Source organism: Psammomys obesus, unplaced genomic scaffold (assembly GCF_907164565.1).
Source record: "Psammomys obesus unplaced genomic scaffold, mPsaObe1.curated_primary_1811, whole genome shotgun sequence".
Lineage (NCBI taxonomy): Eukaryota > Metazoa > Chordata > Mammalia > Rodentia > Muridae > Psammomys > Psammomys obesus.
In genome coordinates, this window is record NW_026592510.1 from 24,158,834 (window position 1) to 24,181,061 (window position 22,228).

General features: G+C 41.5%; 1 protein-coding gene across 2 annotated transcripts; it reads right to left on the bottom strand.

Annotated features, from left to right (window-relative positions):
• Positions 1–4,392: 4,392 nt before the first annotated feature.
• Positions 4,393–20,341, bottom strand: LOC129681720 (membrane-spanning 4-domains subfamily A member 6B-like). 2 transcript variants are annotated; one of them, XM_055613804.1, is made up of 7 exons: positions 20,236–20,341; positions 12,735–12,873; positions 11,636–11,770; positions 9,413–9,469; positions 6,725–6,910; positions 5,733–5,834; positions 4,393–4,941 (listed from the first exon to the last, which is right to left on the bottom strand). In XM_055613804.1, exons 2-7 carry the CDS (start codon positions 12,861–12,863, stop codon positions 4,915–4,917), a joined length of 636 nt encoding a protein of 211 aa, XP_055469779.1. In that variant the 5' UTR covers positions 12,864–12,873; positions 20,236–20,341; the 3' UTR covers positions 4,393–4,914. The 2 variants fall into 2 exon arrangements, with proteins under 2 accessions (XP_055469779.1, XP_055469780.1); XM_055613805.1 differs by lacking the exon at positions 20,236–20,341 and adding an exon at positions 16,197–16,303.
• Between the last annotated feature and the right edge of the window lie 1,887 nt (positions 20,342–22,228).

The window sequence follows — 22,228 nt, forward strand, 5'->3', positions numbered from 1 at the left end:
ATTCCCATAGTTTTGACAGTCTAGCTAGGGAAAACAGGTTGATCCTTGGCACAGTATCTGAGGACTACTGTAATGGCTCTCTGGCTTTTGTAGGTCTGAGGATGCAGCTGTGTGCCCCAGTGCCCTAGGGGTACTCAATAATGGCGGCTGAGCACAGCGCTCCTGCCTGTATTAGATAGCTAGAGCCTAGAGTCTGTGTGAATCCAGAAAGTCTTTTGGTGCTGGGTGTCCTGAGCGATAGACCTGATGATCCCCCCCGCTGTGGGGTTTCCTCCTTTCCACCCAGTCTTTGCTTTGGGGACCACCGTTCTGTCTGGGGTGGCAAGTAGAACCCACAGGCACAGACGCCCGCCCGTGACTCCGCCTTTCTTGCCTTTGGGAGCCTGGGCTTCTGCCTAAACTGGGTAATTTTCCTGAGACCTTTTCGGGGTGGTGGTATCAGCTGAGTGCTCTGAGATCAGGCCAGCCATTTCCCTCCTGTGGGTTTGTACCCGACAGTGAAACTCAGTCTTTGGTGCCCTGGGGCCCACAGTTCTATCTGAGGTGGCAAATCAGGCACACAGGCAGGGCTCTGTGCTGGAACCTGAGTTCCCTGGCTCTGGCTTTGGGCTGGCTCCTGGGGCGCCTGTGGAACCCGAGTCTTTTCCAGGGGATGTCTGGGTGACCTAAGGTTGGTCCCAATCGTTTCCTTCTCCGTGGGATTATCTCTCGACTGGAAAATCCAGTCTGTGATGTTGTGGGCCCACAGTTCAGTCTGGGACAGTGACCAGATCACGCTGGCATGTGGCTCTGGGCTGGCGACGAAGAGCCTGGTGGAACCGGGATCTCTTCTGAGGTTTAGCCGGGTGAGTTAAAGCTGATTTAATCCCCCACTGTGGGGTATCCTCTCACCTGGGAAACACAATCACTTGCGTTTTATGGCTGCGAGTTCTGATTGCTGGTCACTGTGCCGATCCTGCTGTGCTGCTGCTCAGAATGAGAGTCCTCCCGGCGCCGCCATCTTGCCGACAGCTGCAGTGTATCTGGTTTTATGTTGAGGACTTTGATCCACTTGGACTTTAATTTTGTGCAGTGTGATGAATATGGATCTATTTGCATTTTTCTACATGCAGACATCCAGTTAGACCAGCAACATTTGGTGAAGATGCTCTTTTTTTCATTGAATGGTTTTGGCTTCTTTGTCAAAAATCAAGTATCCATAGGTGTGTGGGTTTATTTCTGGGTCTTCTGTTTGGTTCCATTGATCCACCATTCTGTTTTTATGCCAGTAGCATGCAGTTTTTATTACTATTGCTGTGTAGATCAGGGATGGAGATACATCCAGATGATCTGTTGTTGTACACGATTGTTTTATCAATTCTGTTTTTTTCCCCCATGAAGTTGAGAATCATTCTTTCAAGGTTTGTAAAGAATTGTGTTGGTATTTTGATGGGCATTGCATTGAATCTATAGATTGCTTTTGGCAGGATGGCCATTTTCACTTTGTTAATCCTACTGATCATGAGCACAGGAGATCTTTCCATCTTCTGATATTTTCTTCAATTTCTTTCTTCAGAGACTTGAAGTTTTTTTTCAAAAAGGTCTTTCACTTGGTTAGAGTCACGCCAAGGTACTGTATTTATTAGTGTCTATTGCGAAGGGTGTAGTGTCCCTAATTTCTTTCCCCGTCCTTTGGTCTTTTGTATACGAGAAGGCTACTGATTTTTTTTTTGAGTTAATTTTGTTTCCAGTCACTTTGCTGAAGGTGTTTGTCAGCTGAAGGGGGTCTCTGGTTGAATTTTTGGGGTCACTCAGGTATACTATCATATCGTCTGCAAATAGTGATACTTTGTCTTCTTCCTTTCTGGTTTGTATCCCCTTGATCTCCTTTACTTGTCTTATTGATCTAGCTAGAACTTCAAGTATTACGTTAAAGAGATATGGACAGAGTGGACAACCTTGCATTGTCTCTGATTTCAGTGGGATTGATTTATCTTTCTCTCTGTTTAGTTTGATGTAGTCTATAAGCTTGCCGTATATCGTTTTTTACTAGGTATTTGCCTTGTATCCCTGATATATCCAAGACTTTAAACATGAATGGGTGTTGTATTTTGTCAAATGCTTTTTTGGCATTTAAGGAGATGATCATGTGGTTTTTCTCCTTCAGTTTGTTTACATGGTGGATTACATTGATGGATTTCCATATATTGAACCACCCCTGCATGCTTGGGATGAAGCCTACTTGGTCATGGTGGATGATATCTTTTATGTGTTCTTGTATTTGGTTTGCAAGTATTTTATTGAGTATTTTTGTGTCAATGTTCATAAGAGAGATAGGTCTGAAGTTCTCTTTTTTTGTTGGGTCTTTGTGTGGTTTAGGTATCAAAGTGACTGTGGCCTCTTAGAATGAGTTTAGTAGTGTTCTTTCTGTTTCTATTTTGTAGAATAATTTGAAGAGAATTGGAATTAGCACTTCCAAGAATTCTGTGCTGAAACCATCTGGCCCTGGACTTATTTTTGTTGGGAGACTTTTGATGACTGCTTCTATTTCCTTGGGGGATGTAGGACTATTTAATCTATTTACGTGATTTTGATTTAATTCTGGCAAATGGAATCTATCAAGGAAATTGTCCATTTCATTTAGACTTTCAAATTTTGTGGCATATAAGCTTTTGTAGTAAGACCTAATGATTGTTTGGATTTCCTCAGTGTCTGTCGTTATATTCCCCCTTTCATTTCTGATTTTGCTGATTTGGATAGTTTCTCTCAGCCTTGTAGTTAGTTTGGCTTAGGGTTTGTTTATTGTGTTGATTTTCTCAAAGAACCAGTTCTTGGTTTCATTGATTCTTTGCATTGTTTTTTTTTTGTTGTTGTTGTTTGTTTGTTATTAATTCATTGATTTCAGCTCTGAGTTTGATTATTTCCAATTGTCTACTCCTCTTGGGTGTGTCTGCTTCTTCTTCTTCTTCTTCTTTTTTTCCCTAGGACTTTTAGGTGTGCTGTTAAGTTGCATGTATGAGATGTCTCAAACTTCTTTCTGGAGACACTTAGTGAACTTTTCTCTTAGCACTGCTTTCATTGTGTCCCATAAGTTTGGGTAAGTTGTGCCTTTATTTTCATTGAGTTTTAGGAAGTCTCTAATTTATTTTTTTATTTCTTCCTTGACCAAGCTGCTATTGAGTTAAAGTTGTTGAGTTTCCATGTGTATGTAGGATTTTTGTTTTTTCTGTTGTTGTTGAGGTCTAGTTTTAGGCCATAGTGGTCTGATAGGATACAAGGGATTATTTTGATCTTCTGGTATCTGTTGAATCTTGCTTTGTGCCTGAATATATGGTCCATCAAATACATATGTTTGTATGAAGTTGGTTGGAGCTTTGATCCATCCACCAAATATGTATGTATTTGAGTATGTATGTAATTAAGTATGTATGTTTGCATGTAATATGTGAAATTATTGGAGCTTGTTGAAGCTTGTTTCATTCACCAAGTCTGTGTGTGTGTGTGTGTATGATTCTTTCTCTCCTTTTCTCACTGGCCCCTCAAAGGCTCCTCAAGGCTACAGGGAGTATTTTGATGGCCCCAGCTAATCAAGCTTTGTTCCCTCAGAGAAAACTCTGTTGAGTGATCAATCACTGACTCTAAGCCCCTCCTCAGTTTGCCCTGGATGGCAAAGCTGGTCTTTATCTGTAGGCATAAGGTTATTGTGTAATTAAATGCTGTTTTATGTATCCCCCAAATCTGGTTGCAAGCTTTGTTCTGAGAGAAAAAAAAAAGGAGAGTATGTATTTTTTCTTATGAACTCAAAATAGACCTTAATGGCATATACAACGTGATCCTAATTTTATTATCATTTTCTACTTTTTGTATTTCACTATAAATTTCTTTTTAAATATGCTTTGTGCTGTCTGGGTATTTGCCTGGGTGTATGTTTGTGTGCCCTACATGTATACATAGTGCCCAGAAAGACCCGAAGGTGTCAGATCACCTGGGCCTCAGTTTACACATGTGAGTGATGGTAATTAAACTCATGTCTTTGCATTGAGTGTCCTTGAAACTGCTGAAACATCTCTCCAGCCTCCTAGAAGAAGTAAGAAACATCTCTTATTTGCTCTGGTAACCCTAGAAATAAGTAAGTTATCTGGTACCTCCAAAGTATATTGCTAAACTTTGAATGTTCATTCAGATTCATAACACACACTCACACACAGAGAAAGAGAGAGGGAAAGTGAGAAAATGAGAGAGAGAGAGAGAGAGAGAGAGAGAGAGAGAGATTCCTAGTTGTCTTTTCCATGTTTTTGTGTTTTGTTTTTAGCATATCAAACTGGTATGTTGTGTCTCTCTGGGGACTTTTTCTATGCCTGTAGGTAAAACAACAATGGCAACAACAAAAAGCCATTACACAAATAAAACATGTAATCACACAAAAAAAGCTTTATTTTGAAACCAGCAACATGTATACTTCTTAAGACTTCATTGCAGGCTACTTGTTTCTATGCACAATTGACATGATGAAAGACCCGTACCACCACAGGGATTCTGGACACAGGGACTGTTAATACTTAATTATTGCTGTTAATTACAGGGGACAAGAATATGTTGCCCCTTTTCTCCACCACAATCCCCTGAAACATTCTGTTGGCTTTCTGAGAAATATCTGGGAACCTTTGGGCACTCTTTGCAGGACTGAGCTTTGGCTGAGGTTAAAATCAGTAGGGTATTATTGAAGCCATTCAACTCATTACTGGTATTCAATGTATAAACAGCCTACATTTTAAGAAACAATCATTGCTACCTTGTGATGGTTGGGTTTTCTGCATTAGCATGAAGATGTATTTCTTGTTGTATATTCCCCCCCCCTTTTTTTTCATAAGAAATCAATCGTTCCTCATATGTAGGGTTACAAAGTTCCTTTTACTCCATGTTGGATTCATAATTTTAGTTATGAAACAGGAAAAGCACATTCTAGAATAAAGAAAATGCATTGTTTTAGACTACAAATGAATATGTATGCATATATATAAGCACACATATGTGTGTGTACATAAGGTAGACAGATACATAGACACATGTATATCCATAATAAAATTCGTTCAGTGTTATGTATATTTCAAGATGAGAATATCACACAATTATTAATGTACATATTGATCGTATCATCTACTCTTCATTCTACACTCTGTTGAGGAGCTTGTTAGAGCGAAGCTACTGAAGCCACACACTCTGAGAGCTGGCTGAGAAAAGTTACATGCAGCTACTAAACATTATTTCCTTAATATCTTTGATGCAGGAAAAAACATGTTAAGACCAGAAGGAAGGAGAGCAGAGCCTGGGATGCTGACTGAATACATTCCAGTGTGCGGCTGGTCTTTATCAAGTCCAGACTGTTAAAGGGACTAGTCACTACTAGAGAAAATATTTCTAGTTAGGAGAGAGGCAGCCAGGCTCCAGAACCACAAACACAGGCAAATTCAGGATGATGCCAGGAGATACATAAACTCCCCAGAGCCTCAGTTCCTTTGTTTGCAGAAGAAAAGGAAAGAGCCAGGTGATTGCCAGGTTCACCTGTTCTCTGTCCTCATCAGCTGCACAACTGCCTTCTCTGCCTTTGTGTACTGTCCTCCCTCCAAGTCCAAACCTCCTGGTGTTCACGCCACGGTGACTAATCTCAATCTATGTGCCATTCATGACAGTACAGTTCAACACGTCAGAAAGAAGGACCAGACAAGACTGAAGGAGGCTGCTAGCACACTCACCTGAACGAAGTCAGAGTGATGCTGTTTCCACCACAGCATGGCACTGAGCACAGCCAGGCCAAACTCCAGCACACTGAAGATCAGCATCAGTGAAAGGGCTCCCTAAGTCCAGGAGAGAAGAGGTTGGTGTGAATGAAGCCCTATGCCTGGTGGGACGTGACTGCAGAGATGAAGCCATCTCCACCATCAAATACACCATCGAGAAGGAAAATGAATTTTTACTTGTGGGCATTCCTGGCAAAGGACAATTAGGGCTTGTGGCCTGGAGCAGCTTCCCCTGATGTGAGTATGGAAGTAGTTTGCAGGCAGAATGTACAAGGCCTCCCACGTTGGAGAGTCCACCCAGAGACCAACAACCAATGGCAGGCTCAGAGTTGGTGTGGAGGAAGATGATTGGTAGCCCAAAGCTATATCATATGCTCTCTCTTCCAGGATTAAAGGAGTGTGCAGCTGCTCACCCTGCATGTTATCAAGGTCTAAGAAAGTGTATTAAGGTGTGGAAATAAAAGTTGTAGAGTCTAAGAAAGTGATTTAAGGTATTTTTAAAAAATATATCTTTCTTTCCCTCACTATGCTATTGTTATACTACATCAATAATTTAAACAACCAATGGAATTCTGGTAACCTATTAATCTAGCTCTGGTAAAATATTGCTAATATTATAATAGTCACAAGATGAAAATTTTAAATATCTTTTTGTTGTCTTCTAGGCATAGACTTTAAAAGTGCTTCTAATGTGCTAAAAACATCTTTGTCCTGTCTATATAGTCAGCACTCTGGAAAGTGTGTTAATGCTTTTCACTCAGAATCATGCTGGGGTTAAAAATGATTTGTGGTTAAAAGCATTAACATTGTTTAACATTGCTTTATTCAGCCTTGACCTTTCCCTCAGATCTCAAACCAGACAGAGTTTGAGGTTTTCAAAAGGTTGAAAAAAGATCACTATTTTCCCAAAACTAAAAATGTTGGATGCAGCTTTTAGAAACACTTACAGTCAGGACAACCTTGACGGGGGAGCATCTGTGGTGGTATGGGATGAGAAAAAGCGATATAAACTCATTGGTTGGGTTGCACTGGTCTGAGGCAGGATGCAAAGCAGCCAGGTTGACAATGAGGATAATAATGCCGATGAACGCAAATGAGGCACTCAGGATGTTCATAATCAGGCTGGCATCTACCTGAAATCAGCATCAGGCATCACTTATAACTCTTTTCCAAAATGTTGCACAAATTCTCTTTATTTGTCTTCATCAGCAGACAAAAGATTAGTAATTTATTTCTCTGTTCTCCCTAACTCATAATTGTGACCACCAGAAAGAGCGGAGTCCTTAGTTTTTCATCCCTATTTTTCCCGTGCTCCTTTCACCCAGATGATATCTGCTAGATCAAATATCACCCAAACATCACCCAAACATCACCACATGTATTGGGCCCAAAGAATGTCTAAGAACTCACAGACCCAAAACCTAAGTGGCAATTGGATGGATAAACAATATTCAATGGTGAGAAAGAACATACTTCCCTGGCAAAATCTTCACTTTTTGACATTTGATGAAACCCTATAATTTAAAACTAGAACGTTTTCAGGACATCGGAGCAAAGGAGGAGAAACAGACACCAGCTCTGCTCTCTGTCCCTCAACATTCTCAGTTCTGTAGTTTGGGTTGGATGTGGCCTGAGACTCATGTACCAAAGATGTAAATCCCCAGGTAGATGATACCATGAGCTTTCAGAACCTATAGGAAGTACCTCCCGATTGAAGGTTGGCCCTTAGAGAGGAAGGAGCCCATGAAGGGAACAGATCACAACATGAGACCTTCATCTTAGTCATTTTTCTTTGTTGCTGCCATGTGGCACATGTTTTTGCTCTAGTAACATGAGACACTCACTGTCCGTCTACAAGTTCAGAACAAATACAGCCACCAGAACTAAGCCTCCAAACATGGGCCCAACTAACCTATTGCTCTTTTTGAGTTGAGGTTATCTCAAGACTTGAACTTGTACACACCTGATACTGGCTAATGTATTCAGAATAACAAACACATCCTTCCCAGCCCCAGCACATGAATACATCAGCCACACCCAAAAGGCAGGTGAAGCACTTCATTCCTTACACACTACCTCTTTCAGAAGCTCATACACCGAGGGTGCTCAGTGATAGGTAGGCTTTGAAGCCTGTAAAGCCTTATGATGGACTCTAAGTAAGGCCAAGTGGAGATGGCAGCAGACATAAACCTGGACATGTGACTGAAGATGTCATTTAGGGAAACTGGGTGAGGCAGAAAGAAACAGAGTTACCAACAGTTACCAAAAGTTGCCAAACAAGTTACCAACAGGGGCTGGTAACTTGAAGCCTCAGTGCCAGAGGCCCTTGGCCTCTTATTGTTTTTGATTACTCAGTTCCAGTGTTCACTTGGGATCTTATCTCTACAACACTTGTGGCGTAAACAAAATAAACTTTTCTCAACAGTGGATTTCTTTCTTCAACTTATAGAAAACGAAAATTGAGCTAAGACCTCCCTGAGAATTATGGTGATAGGTAGGCATTTCCTGGGTGCACCCAGCTGTATTGCACTGGAACATGATTTAATTTCAGGCCACTTGTATTTTAGACAGACTGTATAACTCACTCAGAGCTTGGAGCTTTTGGATGCCACTTTCCACAAACAGTGACTGAAATCAAATTCTTGGACGCCTTGAACAACAGTTGCAATCAGGATGCTGATAGAATAAACTAGGTTTACTCTAGCTGGCATTCTTCTTTAGTCTCCATTCATTGTATGAAGAGAACCTTCTTCAGCATAGGGTAAGCATCTTTCATGAGCCTTATGGTACTTAGAGAGTACGTATATTCTCAGTTGCTTTTAGTCATGCTATTGTACCATAGCAACAGAAAAATAATTAATACTCTGTGTATTTGGGGGACTGGCTCAGTCAGCTCTTACTAACCAAATTCCTAAACTCTTGCATTACATGGCATTCTCTCCCATGAATCAACACCTTGAGGGATGTGAGTTGACTGATGGAGAATCTTTACAGCTCTCAAAAGCTTCTTCCTATAGTCTGGCTTTCTTCTCCCCATAACTTTAGTTTTCTTCTGGAAAATGTTGAAAGTGGGAAAGCAAATATATATTTGCTCAGTTTCAGAGGCTCAGCCAACCATTTAGGGACATGTGTGGCAGAGCAGAACAGCTCACAACATGGTGGTCAGGAAACCTATTGGGAGGATATCTGTTGCTAGGCACATTTCATTTTCTCCTTTTTATTCCACCTGGGTCCTTATCTTAGGAAATGGAGCCAAATCATTTTGGAAATAGAACAGCTCCAAAGGTATGCTTTATTAGTCAGGTAGGTGCTTCTCAATCCAGTCAAGTTGATGATCAAGATTAATCATCATAAACTGTTGCCTATGCATTGGCATCATAAGAAAGCAGCATTTTTTTTTTTTACATGAGAGTCCTTAGCACTGTTCTGAGGCATCAGACACACTATTATTTTGGTTACCGTGAGAGGAAGAAGGTGCTCTACAGAGATACGGAGAACCCAGGATCAACTCACAAACATAGGAGAAGTAATCACTGTAGACGGAGCTTGTAACTTTCAACCTGGAGAGCCTGGCCTTGACTTGCCCTCTCTGGGTCTCATTCTCATCAGTTCTGGGTTATGGCTCTTGTACTCACCAACTCCTTTGTTGACTTTGTCTCGGTGATGATGGACAGAATTCCACAGATGATAAACTACTCGGACAAGAGGAAGGCATTGTTAGGTCAATTTCTATGTACAAAGTGACCATAGTTTATGACAAACACTCAGGGAATGAATAAGCAATGATACATATTCTTAGGTTCATAGAGGTGTCTCTTAACCCATGTGCTCTGTTTAGAAACCACAAGTAAAGGTAGATTAGAACAAAAATCTATCCATTAAAATCCATAAATACTTTACAAGGTAGCAAAAACATTTTGTTAATTCAAAAGGAAAATTTGGAATTAGATGATTTTTAGAGACTACATGATGATTTTTGGTCTACAAGAGGAGAGAATGGAAAATAGCTATGGGTTGTTTGTCCTTCCTTTCAATAGAGTTATGGCACTCTGATTTGCATATACAAACCAGGCAGAGGTCTTCAATAAAACTCACTTGAACATTTATAAATAACTTTTTAATTTGCAGTTTTCAATGTGGTAGTATTTTAGTGAGGAGTTTTGCAGTTATATCCTTTAAAATGTTGACCTGTACTGTCCTTTTCTTGTCATTCTCTTGGCTGGCATTATACCATGATCTTGGCATCAAGATAATGCTGGTATCCTAAAATGGATTTGGAAACATACTTCTTTCTTTCAGATTTTGGTAATAGTTTGAGAGTTATTTATACTAGTTTTTTTTAAAAGAAATAAGGGAAGATATTAACAAACACAGATCAGATGAAAACAAAGGGGCTTTCAGTAACTGGTCCTAGAGATGAACATACATGAGAACAAAAGGAAGCAGAGTTTCACTGTGAGAAATCTTCAATATGATTCAGAAAAAAAAAATCTCTCATCCAATAAATTAAAGGAAACCAGTAGTAAGCAATCTTTAGAAGTTTTTTAAAAAGTTAGAAAATTTGTGATTTCTATTCTCCAAAGTTAAAGAGACTCTCCATATAAATATAAATCCATATAACTACACACTGAGTTTTTGTCTCTGTGGTGCTATGGATGGAACTAGGGGTCTGTACTTTCTGTGTATGTGTTCTACTGCTAAGCTAACCCCGAAGGTTCACATGTAGAGTCTTCATAAAACTAAAAGGAACTGAGTGCCTCTTCTAATGCAAGGGGTACATAGTGTAAAGAGCACAGTACGGTGAGGAGAGAAGAAGAGAGTAGCAGCACTGGCCTAGAAATCACCACATCAGCCCCATGATCAGCGCTAAGTCAACAGTGAAAGGATGTAGGTGAAATGATGGGACCCTTCATGGGGACCTGGCAGTATGGCCAGGTCACTGCTGTCATTGTCATTTCAACAGCCCCCACTCTGTGCTCAATTACAGATTAACCAGTCAAACTTAAATTTAGAAAGATTTCACAAAAATCCAGCCCAGCACAACCCAGAATCTGTCAAAATCTCTAATGGCAAGGAAAGTCTGTAAAGGTCCAAATCAGGAAGTCTAGTTCTGGAGATAGAGCAACTGTGAAATGCTGTGTCTTTGAATGGAAACAGTGGACATTCACGGAAAATTGTTGAAACCAGACACTGATTGGCCTGAGATGGCTGTGAAGCTGAAACCACAGACACAACAGAAGGAAAGGCAGAGCTGCGGGTGCATCGAAGGAAGTAATACAGGAAAGGAAAAAAAAAAAACTGCTACTGGGCTGCAGTGAGCAGATGGGAAGCCACAGTGACAGGAAACCTCACTTGTGAGCGAGATTCATCAGCTCTATCGTAGTGGAGGAGAGGTGTCCTCTGAGAGAAGAACCATGATGACCCCCTCACTTCAGACATGAGAGTCTCAGAGGAATGTCCAGTCTATCACCCTGAATGCCTCCAACAGAGCCAAAGCCTAAAAATGAGTGTTCCTTCCTGCAGGTGTATCTCTGGGTGTCACTGCACTTTACAGAAAGCTCTAGATCATGTGGATCCCATTCCTGTACTTTCCCCTAAACCCAAGAGGCCACTAAACTCACCACAACTCATTAGGTGAGGTAAAAAGGTGACGTTCACAAGAAATGTTTATTTGAAATAGATGAAAAGATCTTTAGAATGAAATACCCACTGCCCGCCTAAACTAAGACTTTCTGTGGATGGCACACAGAAAAACAAGATCTACCAGCAACCTCTTGTTCTCAGTACACAGAAACGCAGCCAGGTGACAGCTCCCTTCCCTGCCCTCCGCACTTTACTCCCCACAGAAGTCTACTTACAAACAAAGCTCCTACAAACGGGTAGCCAGATTTTAACAGGACAGAAAACACTGAGGTCAAATGTTGGGCAGGGGGAAAACATGCCAAAATGATGCCCAGACTCAACACCACCACACCACACATGATCTGGATGGCCTGTTGAAAGAAGAGAGACTGAAGATTAAACCAGCAGTGGCAAGTGGAACCTCTCCACTCCTCCCATCGGGCTCATGCATTGTCTCCTTCTATAATGTCCCAGTGAGCCAGCCCCACAGACATTGTAAAAGCTCTGGGGTGAGAGAGGAAAGTTCATTCTGGAGGGGGTGTGGTTCTGCCACAGCTGCAGCCCATCTTAGGTACTTCTGTCTCTGAAGCCCTGGGATGCTCAAGAAATCTTCCCAGCAGCTTCTGGCCAGGGCTGAGCTATGAGTCCATGCTTAGTGAGTCTGCTGCTCCCATCTCCCAGAGCCCACAGAACACCACATAGACGCAGCCTCTCGGGCCAGCTCCACAGCACCTTCAGCCAAGGTGTCCATTCTGTTGATCCCTGCCTCCATATTGAAAGGGAAATTTTGTCTTCCTGACATCCTCCTTCACCTCACAGACTCACAGCTCTTGTAATTTGGATTAAGCAATTTTGTAAACTATTTGTTACATGCAATTCTAAGGAATCTAGAAGATTTTTTTTTGCCCAAGTTCCATTAAGTTCTGAAACTGGATAAGGAGACCCAGGCAGATAGTGTTAGTACAGGCAACACTGAAAAACAGCTCCATCTTTCCTCTCAGAATGAAATGTGTATTCTTTCTTAGCTCCCTTCTTTACCCAAAACAAAGTCCCTTTAGTAAGTCCAGGAAATGAGTTAAACAACAAAATCTCAATGTCTCATGGAATATAGTCACGGAGTACACTCTAAGTATGTCAGATTAAGGGCAAATTCTCGCCAATTTGTGTAAAATTTTAGAGCTGAAAGCAGGTTACCAAGGGGCTTCCACAGGTCTACAGAGTATTCCATGATCACCGTGTCAAATCTGAAGGCTTCCCACAGTTCAAATCTATCTCTAGTTCTGGTCTCCTCCCTCTGCCCTCCCCTGACCCCAGGGTGGTCTGAGTAGGATTTACCGCCAACACTTTGACCTCTGCCTTTAGGCGTTTCTTCAGGCTGCCTTCCGTCTGGTGGGTAGGTTGTGGATGGCCTGTTTGGGAATGGTTGACCATGGCAGCCTCATTGGTCACTACTTGTGGAATCATGATGGAGCTCCTACAGTTGGAAGAGAAAATGGACTCAGTTCTTAAAAAGAACTCTGCTCACTGTAGTGGTTGGTTGGTTTGTTTCATGATTATGTTTTGGTGGGGTTGGATGTTCTGTTTTTTTTGTTTGTTTGTTTTTTTCTTCTATTTTTTATTTGCCTATTGTTTTTCTAAAGAGAGAGACAGAGAAAGAAGGTTTGAAGTTGGTTGGCTAGGGAGGATCTAGGAGGTGATGGGGGAAGGGAATCCATAATTGGAATATATTGTATGCATTTTCAATGATAAAGAAAGAAACAAAACAAACCATGTCTCCAGGTTCTGCCCCTAACCCCCAAACTGCACAAGTTTGTGAATTCTTGACCTGTCTTCTGGCATAAGAAGACAGTGATACAGAGAAATGAAAACCTGCCCTGCCTTGGATTCAGGGCACTTTCCCCATAATGTTAAACACACCCACTGATTTTAGATAATAAACACATCATAGGAAGAGACAGCCTGGATCCCCAGACATTGCTATGTCCATACCCAAATGTTCACACAAAATTTGCAAAATGTAGCTCCGGCTCTTTCCTCAATTCAAAGCATTCAAGAGCTTTTTTTCTTTTCTTTGCTTTTTTTTCTTTTCTTTTCTTTTTATTCTGTGACTTCCACCTTCCTGTTACTCTGCTAGTCAGGAGTTACTGAAATTCAACCTTCAACGCTTTCCAGTTTGTGCTACATATCACTCAAAATACTTAACACAATTTGTATATTTTGTGTGTCTAACAGCACCATTTTAGAATTAGTATTTCATATTTTGTCATATTTTTGTAGACATGACCTTGTAGTATTTTTTCTTTTTTTTAATTAGTTTATTTTATTCACTTTACATCCTGGTTGTAGCCCCATCCCCTCTCCCCTCCCAGTCCCAACCTCCTTCTCTCCCCTTCAACCCTAGCCTCTTCCTTAAAAAGGAGAGCTCCCTTTCCCAGGCACCTCAGCTTATCAAGTTGGATCAAGCCTGAGCATGTTCTCTTCCCCTGTGGCCTGTAAGGCTGTCCTGCCAGGGGAAAGTGATCAAAAAGCTGGCAAGTGAGTCCCTACTTCTCTTATTAGAGGAACAACTTTTAATCCTCAAAGTAATCCTAGCAAGGACTTAACAGCTCACAACCATCTGTAACTCTAATTGTTGGGTATCCAACACGTTCTCTGGTCCCTTTGGGCAGCAGGCATGTGTGTGGCACATACATGCAGACATACATGCAGACAAAACACCTGTACACATAAAAGCTCCAATAATCTGGAGTGTTCTCCTGGTCCTTTCATTGAGGTGTGAATTTCTGATTATTAACGTTCTCTGGACTACTGTGACTTCGTCTGTGAAAGAGTGCATTAGGCGCATCTGCTTCCAAGCTTCTTTCTGACCTTCACACTGCTAAGAAACCTCCCAGTATCTTCCACTGATAAACATCTGCATCAGCAGCTTCAGCTCCTGGCCTGTGTGTCTCCCAGTAAAGCCAACAATGCTTTGGGACCTAGTCCAGGTCAAAGTCCATCTCAGGAGCAGACTAAGCCTGTTAGGCTGTGTGCTCAGCCGCCGTCCTATCCATCTCCACCAAATATGCATGGAGCAGAGATTGTCTTAACTGGTGGATTGTTGAAATAATATGTAGGAGACAGATTAATACCACAAAAGAGGTTTATTAAGAATGTGTGTGAAATGATCGGTCAATAATTTAAATATTGCTTTCAGGTATACGTGTTTAAGATGAGCACTTAGGATTGGAAAATCATCAGAAAGCTTGTTGCTGGAGAAGACTGATTCTTCCTCTTTAGTAGACAATAATTGCCTATACTTTTTTTTTTTTAAATCTAAGAGTGAACATGACAAGCTATCCTCAAGAACACAGGAGCAACATTTACATCTTGGAGGCAGTCAAGAGCTGTCTAAACGGCCTTAAAGAATATGCAATAGGAAATTCATGTCTGGTACTGTACCCCTAACCACCTGCCTGTGGCTGATGAGGTCATAGACCCTGGAGGAGAAGATATTAGTGTCACTTTACCAAGCCTTTATCTTTTCCTTGTCCTTATTCTTTGCATCAAAATCTGCCTCCTCGGCGCAAGTACACAAAAAGGACATTTGCTCAACCATGTTTGTAGCAGCTTTATTTGTAATAGCCAGAAGCTGGAAACAACCCAGATGCCCCTCAACTGAAGAATGGATGCAGAAACTGTGGTACATCTATACAATGGAGTATTACTCAGCAATGAAAAATAAGGAAATCATGAAATTTGCAGGTAAATGGTGGGACCTGGAAAGGATCATCCTGAGTGAGTTGTCCCAGAAGCAAAAAGACACGCATGGTATATACTCACTCATATAAACATACAACATAGAATAAACCCACTAAAATCTGTACATCTAAACAAACTAAGCAAAAGAGAGGACCCTAGCTAAAATGTTCAATCCCCATCCTGAAAGGCAAAGAGGATGGACATCAGAAGAAAAAGAAAATAGGAAACAACCTCGGAACCTGCTACAGAGGGCCTCTGAAAGCCAGAAGAAAACAGGAAACAACCTTGAAACCTGCCACAGAGGGCCTCTGAAAGCTTCTGCAGTATAGACTGTCAAAGCAGATGCTGAGCCTTATGGCCAACTGCCAGGCAGAGTGAATGGAATTCTATGTAAGAAGTGGGAAATAGTAAGAGCTGGAGGGGACGGGAACTCCACAAGCAGAGCAACAGAACAAGATAATTTGAACACAGGGAACTTCCCAGAAAATCATACTCCAACCAAGGACTATTCGTGGAGATGACCTGGAACCCCTGCACAGATGTAGCCCATGGTAGTTCAGTGTCCAAGTGGGTTACATAGTAATGGAAAGAGGGACTGCCTCTGACATAATCTGATTGGCCTGCTCGTTGATCACTTCCCCCTGAGGGGGGAGCAGCCTTACCAGGCCACAGTAGAGGACAATGCAGCCACTTTTGATGAGAACTGATAGACTAAGATCAGAAAGAAGAGGAGAACCTCCCCTATCAGTGGACTTGGGGAGTGGCATGCATGCAGAAAGGGGAGGGAGGGTGGGATCGAGAGGGGAGGAGGGAGGGGCTTATGGGGGGATACAAAATGAATAAAGTGTAATTAATAAAAAAAATAAAAAAAATCTAAAAAAAAAAATCTGCCTCCTCAGGTGCACTTAAATGCACTCTACCCCAATTCAGAACTCTAGTTTGTGTAGTGAAAGGTGATCTCCTTGTTCTCATATTTTCATCTAGATGTCCCATATTCACCCACTAAATTTAAAGCCATCATGCTGAAAGGCTGGGGAGGCAAATCCCTGCACCTACCTCCTTCCAGGTTGCAGTGCTGCTCTCTGTGTCTGCGGAGGGCCAGGCTCTGGGAAGGCACCTCAGAGTGTTTGTTCAGTGCTAGAGACCACCCCACACCCAGCACCTCACTCGGCTTAAATTTGCATGTTTCTTCTAGCATCTCGTAGATTATAAAGGCTGTGGTATCAACTTCTGAAAAAACACAGCTACTTCCTATTTTTCTATAAAAACTGTTAACTAACTTTCGATTTCTCAGCTGAAGTTTTATTCATTGTGAAATATACTCAAAAGAGGTTGCTCCCACTAACAGCGTTTTTTTTTTTTTTTTCACAAGAAAATAATATTGTTTATTATGGTGTTAAGTTTGAAGATTTACATTTTGTAAAACTCTGTCAAGGGAATATAAACAAAATATTATGATATGCAAATATGTTGTATGACCCATTATTTTGTATATTATTTATTAATAAAAAGCAAAATTAAAACCAAACAAGGCAGACATACCAAAATATTATAACTATATAATTTTAAAGACAACATACTCAGACTAATGTCATTTACATGACCTTTCAAAATCTGTTTGCAAAAATTCACACATTGCTGTTAAGTGTTCTTTTTTCTAGAGAACTTGTGTATAGAGAGTTTAAGTGCGTTAAGTGTGCATGAAACTCCACTCTTGGAGACTCACCATGAAAGCATTGACCACTCTCGTGAAGGTTATTCGGCTGAGTCACAATGTAAAAGGTCTAATGCTGGAAACGAGAGAGGTTACTACTGCATGGCAAGTAGAGAGAGTGAGCAAGGCCCAAGGTTCCCTTGATATCACAATGCGTCCTCATAAGAACTAACCAGGGTTGGATAACACTACCTTCATCTCTTCTAAGGCAAGGCTTCCAGTGACCGGGCTGCCCTGCCTGCAGGCTCGCTCTTGAGCAGTGGTTCTCAGCCTTCCTAATGTTGTGGCCCTTTGATACAGTTCCTCATGTTGTGCTGACCCACAACCATAATATTATTTCCATTGCTGTGTCAGAACTGTAATTTTGCTAGTTATGACTTTTAATGTAAATAGCTGTGTTTTCAGATAGTCTTAGGCAAACCCTGTGAAAAGGTCATTCAAACCTTAAAGGGGTCATAGCCCACAAGTTGAGATGTGCTGTCTCAGAGGTACTGTTACCTCACCATTTTTATACTGGAATCAAAGCCTCTATCGCATGAACCCTTGGGGATCAAACTTCATCTGTATGGTTTAATCGACATTTCTTAGGTGAAGTTTATCATGGATGACTAATACTACAGGCCACAGATAAAATGATTAAAAATGATCCACAAACTCTCCTCCCCAAGGTGTTTAATAAGCTCCAGGGGAATTTAGACAACTAACAAATAGCATGTCATTAGAATGGTGGTGAATGTGTTCTCTGCGTGGTAAAGCAGAGCTTCCTGAGAGCTCACGGGAGCCTGATGGTGATGGAGCATCTGAAAGGAGACCTGACTAGGGAGCAAAAGACATCCAAGTGGAGGAAAACCTGCCCGTCTAATCAAGAAGTCACCGCATGCGTGATTCTAATACTGAAAGATGTTCAGAGGCAGCAAGGCGGGCTGGGCAGAATGCAGCGGCTTTGCTGGCAATGATGCAGAATCGCAGGATCCGGTACAGCTTCTTCAGCCACGATAGTGTGAGCAGAAAGTGAAGCTGTCTTAGTGCTCTGTGCTCTAGGAGGTACTGATGGGAGTGGGGCATCAGAGATAACTAGGTACTCGATATGTTTTGTGATGTTATTGTTCTTGTTTTTCCTACACTGTGGAGACCAGACAGGAGAGCCTTTTAAAGTACAGGTTTCCAGAGCAGCTTCAGAGCCAGGGAACCAGGTCCTGGGTCTGGAATCCATCAAGCTATTCTTATCTGGAATTTAGATTCTGTTCTTTCTCCAGGGTGATACAGTCTGGTCTGCACACACAGTATGAGACTCTGGAGGATGCCAGGTGCCCAGTTGTTTGGGGGAAGAGTAGTGCTATAACTCTGACATTGGCTGAAATATCAGATTCCAGCATGCCTATGGAAGCAGAGGCAGGATCCACAGAGAGATGGATGAAATTGTAATTTAGGTTCTGGACCTCACAGGGCGTGGAGTCAGCTGGAGACCCAGTTGTTGAAACGCCACTCAGCAATCACCCTGGAGCTTGTGTTAGCTGGGCCTAGAGGCAGGGAGGGGTTCAGAAATGTCTCCACACACTGGGGAAGCAGAGTACTCTCTAACCGAGAGCCCATGAGACTATTCTGGTGGCAGCAAGGCAGGAAGCCCTTGTAGTCTGGTCTAGAGAGTAGGGTCACATATATCAGCCAAATTCCAGCTTTTCAGAAGTAAAAGCTATGTCAGAACAAGTCCTTGAAGGAGCAACTCTTTGGTTCAGTCAAGGCTATCTCTAGTTCACAAGGTGTCACACACCACATACTCTCCAGGACTCATGACAAGCCTTCCCTGCGTTAAGAATTCAAACATTAGGATGTGAAATGCTGAATTAGCACAGTCCTAGGAGGAAGACTGTCATTTCTCTGAGAGACAGAACACCATGACATCTCAATCCAGAAAATCCGACTGTGGTGTGAACAATATTTTATTTCTCCAGCGCACAAAATATAGCATCTATGCAAGTGGATTAAAATTGTAATAAAAAGCCTGTAGCTTAAAAACAAAAACAAAAACAAAACAAAACTAAACAAAAAAAAAAATCCAGGAGGAGATGAATTCACAGCGTAATTATATGACACTGTCAAAGAAGAGCTACAGCCAATTCTTCTTAAACTATGCAAAACAAACAAACAAAACAGAAAACAAAAACCGAGAAACAGTGTTTGGGGTGTGCCAGGGAACAACCAAAGCAGCTTTAGAACAGGTGCAGTGTGGCCCATCTGTTAGCACAACCAAGATGGCTGTACCTTGGAGAGGCGGCATCGTGAGGATGATGTGTTCTGAAGACTTCCTGCTGTTTTGTGACCCTTGAAGTCATCACATTCCTTCATAATTGATGGGTTGTATGAAAACTCTAAGTGGCTTCCAGCCCCTCACTGAGCAGTGTCATTAGCATTTACAATATTAGTGATTGAGCTTTTCCAGTTATACTCATGAATCAGATTAATTATCCAACCACTAGTCTTAGAAAGAAAACCGAAGCCGGGTGTGGTAGTAAACCCCTTTACTCCTAACACTCAGGAGGCAGAGTCAGGAGGATCTCTTGAGTTCAAGGCCAGCCTGGTTTACAAAGTGAGTCTGGGAAAGACAGGGCTGTTGCACAGAGAAACACTGTTTCAAAAGCAAGCAAGAAGACAAAGAAACAAAAAACAAAAACCGATAAAGCCAAAATAGAAAAAAAAAAAAAAAGAAGGAATTTGGAGATGTTAATAAAATTAGGTTAAAGTGTTTTTGTTAGTAGCTTTGACTTAGAAAATCCTGGAGAACAATTTGAAGTTCAGAGAGGCACACTCTTGATAACTGAGGGAGAGATTCTTTTTGAGGTCAGAGACTATGAGGGATGGCAGGCTGCAACCTGCTTTCAGTTTCCTCTTCCCCTGAAAGCTGCTTATGCAATCCTGCTCAGTGTGACCCAACCCAGTGCGTGCTCCCAAGGGCCGGAGCCCTGTGCTTCTGCTAGATCTCATGTCATTCGTGTTTCTGCTAGATCTGGAGAAGCTTTCAAAGATGTGGCACAACCTTTGTTTTACAAGTCTGGGAATGCCAAACTTTAAAAAACAGACAATGCTCCTGGTTATACCTCTAAGGCTTTAAAAAATGGTGTTTGGCTTTCAACATTGCACACTCCAATGGCATTCTCTGTAATCCCTAAGGACAGGCTATTTTAGAGAGCACATCAAACTTTAAATACTCAAATATTTAACTTAGAAAACCAAAATCACGAATATTCGCCCCACCACCATTTTTTAAACCATGCCTTACATGTTATTAATCATAATATGTTACAGAAAAAGTATGTCTCTAAAACACATTTTAAAACAAAATTAATTCCTAAACCTCAAGTAAAATAAAAAAGACTTACTAACCAGGAAATGGAAAGGACCAGATGGCTTATTCGGGGAGAAGCTTTCCTTGTGTTTCCACAGGAGGCTGATTCACCGAGGTGGGTTCCAGACCAGTCAGTTGACTGTGACAGGATTTCCCCCACTGTGTTGGAGGCAGAGACTTTTGATTCTGCCACTTTCTCCCCTCCCACCTCAGCCATCATCAATGGGTGGATGTGCCTTCTGAGGAGTTAAAGCAGAAAGGACTGTTTTTATAGAAAAGTTTATATTTGTGATTCTTTTAAGATTTTTAGATTTTTAAAAGATTACTTTTTAAGTTAAATAATAAAACAGTTGATTCTTCCTTTGTAACCACAAATTGCAACCTGCCAGCCAGTAAGAGAAAACGGCTGAGAAAACTACCCTCACACTTAGCTTACACTTTGTTAGTCTATAGCATGTTAATTAGTCATGAATGTACGTGTATTCTCGAGAACAATTTGCTTTTTACCCATAATATGTAAAGCTCTTGAGCATATGAGAGTATTGTGGGACATGTTTTTTTTTTTCCTGTCTATGCTCATTGTAATTATTCACTTAAAGAAAAATACAATGTAGCTATATTGTAATTTTTCTATTGCTTGGAAGATCTTGCTGGGATACAGAAGCTGTGGGAGAAAAAATAAAGTTGTTGGAGGATTGCTGCATTCACCATCCACCAAATGTATGTGTGTGTGTGTGTGAAATTTTTGGAGCTTTGCTCTATCATCCCAAAGTGTATATGTGTGTGTATATATGTGAAGTTGGTTGGAGCTTGTGTGTGTGTGTGTGTGTGTGTGTGTGTGTGTGTGTGTGTATGAGTCTTTCCCTCCTTTTCTCATTGGCCCCAGAGAGTTTATCTAGCCCACTAATCCTTCTCGATAGCCTCAGGGATTCTTGCCAGGCCCTGAAGAGAATTCTCCACTGGCCCTAGAGAATCAAGGTTTGTTTTCTCAGAGAAAAGTCTGGTGAGTGATCAATGCTAGCATCATGCTCTGCCTCAGTTTACCCTGTCGATGCCAAAGTTTGTCTTTGACTCTGGTGCCTGGAAGAGGGACCCGAGGAAAGTAAGCTCCCTATTCAGGGCATGGAAAGAAATTTCACACGTAGGGTGCAGGAGGCCTCCACATTAATAAGTGCCTGGTCAGGACAAGTGAGTAATCTAAGTTGATTCTTGTGTGATTGTGTGCTGCCATTTCCCTCAGTATGGGAGAAAGTGAATCCAAGAAAAATGGTTATTGAGATCATCCAGCATGTACTTACAAAAGAGGAATTAAGGTTAACACTAGTCAGCTTTCAGATTTTCTCCACTTTGTGCAGCCAGCCAGCTCCTGGTTCCTAGACTAGGGAAGTTTAGATGTAGAAAGATAGGATACAATAGGAATATATTTTAAAAACCAGTACAGCAGGGCTGGAGAGATGGCTCAGAGGTTAAGAGCACTGCTTGCTCTTCCAGAAGTCCTGAGTTCAATTCCCACGAACTACGTGATAGCTCACAACCATCTATAATGAAATCTGGTGCCCTCTTCTGGCGTTTAGGCATACATGCAGGCAGAACACTGAGTGAGTTATCCCAGGAGCAGAAAGACACATCGTATATACTCACTTGTAAGTGGATATTAGACATGCAATACAGGATAATTATACTAAAATCCATACACCTAAGGAAGCTAATATAGAAGGAGGACCCTGGGTAAGATGATCAATCTTCATTCAAAAAGGCAAATGAAACAGACATTGGAAGAGGGAGAAAACAGAACAGGACAGGAGCCTACCACAGAGGCCTCTGAAAGACCCTACCCAGCAGGGTATCAAAACATTCTGAGATTCATAGCCAAACTTCGGGCAGAGTGCAGGGAATCTTATGAAAGAAGGGGAAGACAGAAAGACCTGGAGAGGACAGGAGCTCCACAAGGAGAGCAACACAACCAAAAAATCTGTGCATAGGGGTCTTTTCTGAGACTTATACTACAAACAAGGATGATGCATGGAGATA

Bases quoted from the DNA above. Each gene is read 5' to 3' on its own strand.
- LOC129681720 (XM_055613804.1), bottom strand. From the start codon at position 12,863: ATGATTCCACAAGTAGTGACCAATGAGGCTGCCATGGTCAACCATTCC. The intron at 6,911-9,412 runs GTGAGTACAAGA...TGCTGATTTCAG, and splicing joins CAAAGTCAACAAAGGAGTTG to GTAGATGCCAGCCTGATTAT. The intron at 5,835-6,724 runs GTAAGTGTTTCT...TCCTGGACTTAG, and splicing joins CCGTCAAGGTTGTCCTGACT to GGAGCCCTTTCACTGATGCT.